General features: G+C 35.3%; 1 protein-coding gene across 1 annotated transcript; it reads right to left on the bottom strand.

The window, feature by feature from the left end:
• On the bottom strand, positions 1-1,442 carry LOC130050979 (dermokine-like). The gene is made up of 3 exons (XM_056152028.1): positions 1,360-1,442; positions 1,056-1,154; positions 1-654 (listed from the first exon to the last, which is right to left on the bottom strand). The coding sequence occupies exons 2-3, from the start codon at positions 1,111-1,113 to the stop codon at positions 458-460; spliced, it is 255 nt and encodes an 84-aa protein (XP_056008003.1). The 5' UTR covers positions 1,114-1,154; positions 1,360-1,442; the 3' UTR covers positions 1-457.
• Positions 1,443-5,987: the final 4,545 nt, after the last annotated feature.

The raw sequence follows: 5,987 nt of genomic DNA, 5'->3' as shown, positions 1-5,987 counted from the left end.
TGGAATTTATGATTTGCTGTATTTTGTCTATATGTTGATGTTGTAAAACAACTAAATCAATAAATATCTGTTCTACAAGAAATATGCACAGTCTAAAACATACAGACAATTTTACATTTTAAAAAGCTAGTACGTCAGTGGTAAAGTGAAATTGACAACTGTAAGAGCCACGTGGGTTCCGTCAGCATAACAGTAATTCACATTCTACCCATACGTACATTATGAACTACAAAGAGATACTACATAGATAAGCTAGAGTTGTAAACCGATTCACAACAAGGTTTTAAAAAAGGAAACCGCATTTACATAAAACTCTATTAATTACAATGAACTTATTATAGCAATACCGTGCAGTGATGTACATCAGTAATAAGCTTTGTGAATTTAAGGAAAAGGGTTTATCTTAAGGTTTTTCTTTTCATTTCCAGCATTCTTCTCTATAGTGAATTCAATTCCTCTATCGTCCTCCTCCACCATATCCGTTCTCCTTACTGCTAGAGTCATCATCTGCGCTTCTCCTTCGACGATCTCCCTTATTACTGCCACCTCCCTTATTACTGCCACCTCCCTTATTACTGCCACCTCCATTATCTTTGTCATCATCGCCATTTTTGTTACTCTTGTCGTCATCATCTCCATTGCCACCACTTCGACCTAGAGATAAAATTAAAATCAAAAACCTAAAATACACTCCAACAAATATGGAGAGTCAGTCTTTTTAACAGATGAAGAACTAAATGATCTTACACGAAGCAGATAAATGAAGTTGTCAATTAGGAATTCGAAGAATATTTTCTGCAGGAACTTGAATATAAAGTTTGAAATTTAAATTTCTCACATCAAGAAATTCAACTTCTTGGATAAAATAATAGACGTTCTCCCAGTTTCGGACTTCTGACTTCATTACGATTGTACCTATTTTACTATATATTCACTGAGAAAAAAATGTGATTTTTATGAACGGGGTGACGTTTAACAGGGATTAATGTCCATGTACATACCCCAAGGTCCCTTACTCAACTTTCTACAGAGAAAGAAGAAAATAATTAACTCACTGGCAAAGGTTTCCACCAAAATTAGGCCGATGATCAGAAAAACAAGAAATTTCTTCATTCTGCAGCACTGTATCAGATCGTAGCGTATAATACTAAATTCTGAAAACAAGTAAAAGTAGATATAATATAAAATGCATTGGGATAACTGATAGGAGAGATAAATTTTAAAGTAGCATGCTAGAGGTTACATGATCAGAAATTTAAGCTGACAACGGATTCATCACACAAACTGTTCTTACAATGCGACTATACCTAAAATGATTTTTTAATATGCAGTGCAAGGAAAACAACGCTATTTTCTTACCTTAACCAATACGTTGACGCAATGACTGCACTGGAGGTAGCTATAGATCTACGTTCTGTTTTGGATGCTTATATAGTCGTTACTTATGGCAGGGATCAACGAAGCAGAGCTATTAATTTTATAGATATAAAAAACTTGACAGCAAACATTAACATCTACAAAAATACCATTGTTCGATGCAGCTTCTTATACAGAAATAGGTCATTTCAGTAAGCGACATTAAAAAAAATATTTTGATAAAGATCTATGTCGCGTAGATATGGTCATCCATTATAAAAATGATGAACAACCTCAATGTCAATTAAAATTCATAAATTTTGAAATTCTAAAATATGCATATTTTGTTCGACAAGGATATAACAAGACCAAAATGAATTTTGTTACCGTTTCTCAAATCATGAAAATTAATACCCATAAGAGTGTATATCATCAATCTACAGTGTACACCTTCAAGATGAAGTCTTAGTAACCAGCTAGGTATTGAACAGTCGTGTGTTTTGTTGCACTGTCAATTACATTTTCAATTTAACTCTAGAATAACTTGATCGATTTCAGGTTTCCAAGCTAATACAAAACAATGGTGGCTGTCAGACAGCATGACCGGTGGACGTGGTCTGTAATTCGTATGTACTTCTATCACAAGGAATTCATTCAAATATTAGTTACAGTGCAGGATAGTGATTTTGATTGATTGATTGAATATTGTTTAACGTTCCGCTCGAGAATCTTTCACTCATATGTAGACGTCACCACAGCTGGTGAAGGGCTGCAAAATTTAGGCCTATGCTCGGTGCTTACGTCCTTTGAGCAGGGAGGGATCTTTATCGTGTCACAGCTGCTGTGACACGGGACCTCAGTTTTTGCGATCTCATCCGAAGGACCGCCCCATTTAGTCGCCTCTTGCGATAAGCAAGGGGTACTAAGGACCTATTTTAACCAGGGTCCCCCTAGACCCAGGAGAGTGGAGGCAACTCTGATGAATGTGGCTGTTCTAACCTTGATATTGCTGAAAAGCGCATCTCAGATAGATGTACACAATTTTATAATACATTTAACACGTCAGCGCTCAAATAATTACACATCGCAGAACCCCAACGTCAGTGACTTATAATCATCTAAGTGTGTTAATTTCAATACTACAGAGTTTCTTTAACACCGACTGTTCCTAATGAAAATGAAAAAAATTCACGCCTATGATTTTAAAGAATTTAATTCAGAGACCATGGGTCATATTGCTCACCTGAGCAATTGCATATTCACTTTTTTAGGATTTGAATTTGAATCCTAGAATAATTTACCCTCTTTTGCGACTTACCTGAAGCTGGAGTTCATGGTGTGAACATGGTTAAATCTGCATCATATGAAGCTGTTTGCATATCAACTTATCACTTTACAATCTCGCTTTTGAGAAAGTCTTCGAAGAATTTTTCGGTATGTTTCGATGTAACACTTTGAAGATTTGTTTTTAGTCCTATGTTGTATGATATTGTTTTCATTTTGATTTGATATTTTGTATCGTTGTGGGTCTTGAGGGGAAAAAATAATTGTCAAGAATTTCCTAAAATAATACATTACTTTGTAAAACATTAAACCTCTCTTACTGCCGTGTCGAATTCAACGGAAATGATGAAGAAAATCTTGAATCCCGATTGTGAAAGGTGAAGGTAACGAACAGTGATAAATCTCATAACTCCTATAAGCAATACAAAATAGAGAGCTGAGCAAACACGGTCCCCTGGATATACTAGAGGTGGGATCAGATGCCTAGGAGGAGTAAGCATCCCCTGTCGACCCGTAACACCCACCGTGAGGCCTATATCTCGATCAAGTAAACGGAGCTATCCGTAGTCAAAATAAGTGTAATCATAAAAGAAAAGAATTCTTGAAATTATTTCACACATCATACTCCCCCATTTCGGGGTTCCAGGCTGATCCCGGGGTTTAACGGTGTTGATAAACTTGATTCTTCATTATACATGAAAACATTTATACAAGTATAAGGGATTGTAGTTCAGAAGTTGTTAAGAGTTCAAAAAAAAACAACAACACAAATTCAATTATTCTTGATTATATCTCCTTAAAAGGATTCCCTGTAAAACCGAAATAAAAGACACCACAGATTCGTCCACTGTTGCTTCATACCTAGATATTTTTTATTGAAAGTAGATATTAACGGCAAATTAGCAACTCGTTTTATGACAAACCGGATGATTTCAGTTTCTCCATCGTTAACTTCCCATATTTATGTAGCAATATTGCTAGTCATCTTAAAAATTACCTTGTTAAACACCACTCTGATTCCACGCACAAGTACTCTGAAGTTGAAATAAAAAATACGCTAGAGCTCGTCATTGACAATATCTTCGTGGTCTTTAGTGATCAGGTCTTCCAACAGTTTGTCGGGATTTCAATGGGCACGAATTGTGCTTCTTTGTTAGCTGACCTGTTTTTATATTCATAAGAAGCAGAATTTATTCAGAAACTTCTACATGAGAAGAAAAAATATCTTGATGTACCCTTCAATTCAATATTTAGATATATCGACGTTTTATCTATTAACAATATTATTATACCTCAGTATTAGAATTCTATGCAACGCATAATCTGATTGGTCTAGACGGTCACGTGCCTGGGATGACAAAACTTCATATCTCCCTCTCAAACATCATATCTCCCTGTCATATTTACCCCTTGGGCAGCCTCGTGCATTCTCCATGAATTTAACGTCAAGGTAGACGAAGTGTATCGTGACGTCACAATAAGTCCAAGTCATTCTACTTCCATAATTTATAAGGCACAAAATATGCGGGTCTCTGATACACAGTTGAATTGCATGGTTTTAGTTGGTACAAAAACAAGGAAGTAAATCAGCATTCAAGGAGAATGGAAATACAAAAACTGGTTATCATATCAATGGGGTCCGTGTTTGTCCAACTATATATTTTGCATTGCTTGTAGGAGTTATGAGATTGACCACTGTTCGTTATCTTCACCTTGCATCAATGTATTTCTTAGTTTGTACCTTCTACCGTAATACGTTGACGGCGCAGTGTTACCGTTAGGACGATCTCAGCTTCATACAATGTATAGATGAGCGGACTCCAATTTCAAATGCACCTTTGTAGTCTTGCTTTGTTTCGGTATAATAAACAATTCATTGCATGAATGTTCGGGAAATATGAAGATTTATTCACTCAAGAAAAATCATATTCTCCGAGGGCAATTTTTCTTCGGTGAAAAAATCTTCATATCTCTCTCACTATAATGCAATAAATGTATAACTTTCATTTATATGTCAAATCGAGATATGCCTTTGGGCTCGAAATAAGATACACCACAGAGTCGTCCACATTTGCTTTATACTTAGATATTTTATTGAAAGTATATATTAAGGGCAAAGTAACAACTCAACTTTATGGCAAACGGGATGACTTCAGCTTCTCCATCGTCAACTTCCCATATTTATGTAGCAATATTCCATTATCACCTGCATACAAACACGTTGATGGTGCAGAGGTTTAATGTCAGCATTTTGCAAAATCTATGGTTGTTATAACGATTTAGTTTGCCAATACAACCTAACATTCGGTCAAATACTGTCTGACGTCAGGGGCATAGCTTCGGTAGGCTCAAGTAGGCACGTGCCTACACATTTTCCCCTTTATTTTCAAAACACATTTTTGCCCATAAATGTTTGCAAAATAAACATATATATTTCTAGTATTTAAAATCGGATATAAAATTATTCTGTCGGACCTTTTCTTTTAATAATGTATTCTATATAATGTTTACATATTTGTTTCCAAACTTTGGTGACTCGTTCTCGAACTTAACAGTTTAAATTTTCCAAAAGTTGTGCAATATAAAGGGACTGATTCACGATTTCTCCGAAAATTTTGTTTTTTCACTTTTAATGATCAAAACCTACTGTTTAAACCATTTCACATAAAATGTAAGGCCATACATTATCACAGAAGCTCATTTTTGAGAGTTTGTTATTTGTTTTGTAAACAAAGATTGCTGTATGTTATTGTTTACGAAATTGTAAAAAGAAATGGATATTGATTAAGTTTAGCATATCTATCACATTTCAAGCATTCTTTGAGTAGAATGTGTCATCTAAAAGTTAAAACTTGTGACTATGCGAAATTAAGACGGTTTATATTGCAAAATGAATATGTCACTGGTTTGTTTGTTTACATAAAAAGACTCGAGTCTTTGTTTACACAACACATATTTAAAACTAAAATGTTCCTTTTATTCTTGCATTCAGAAAGTAAAAATTTTGGCTGTCAACATCAAATGAGTTATATGTTTAATGTTTAACATCCAAAATGCAAAATATTTTTTTTCAAAAATCGTGAACCAGTCCCTTTAATGTCTATTGCAATCATTTTGATGCTCAGAGTAGTGCAAACGAGTCCTAATATTTCAAAAAATTTATCGGGGTATCCCGTGGGGATCCGGGTTAGAATAAGGTCCTCAATACTCCTTGCTTGTCGTAAGAGGCGACTAGATGGGTAGGTCCTTCGGATGAGACCGCAAAAACCGAGGTCCCGTTTCACAGTAGGTGTGGCACGATAAAGATCCCTCCATAAGCGCCGAGCATAGACCTAAATTTTGCAGCC

The sequence above is a fragment of the Ostrea edulis genome, chromosome 10 (genome assembly GCF_947568905.1).
Source record: "Ostrea edulis chromosome 10, xbOstEdul1.1, whole genome shotgun sequence".
NCBI lineage: Eukaryota > Metazoa > Mollusca > Bivalvia > Ostreida > Ostreidae > Ostrea > Ostrea edulis.
This window is presented reverse-complemented; position numbering and strand designations above follow the sequence as displayed.

What these genes read in the sequence shown, in the direction of transcription:
- LOC130050979 (XM_056152028.1), bottom strand. Translation starts at nt 1,113, where the DNA reads ATGAAGAAATTTCTTGTTTTTCTGATCATCGGCCTAATTTTGGTGGAA. An exon ending in TTTGGTGGAAACCTTTGCCA is followed by an intron (nt 655 to 1,055) that starts GTGAGTTAATTA and finishes TTTTATCTCTAG; the next exon opens with GTCGAAGTGGTGGCAATGGA.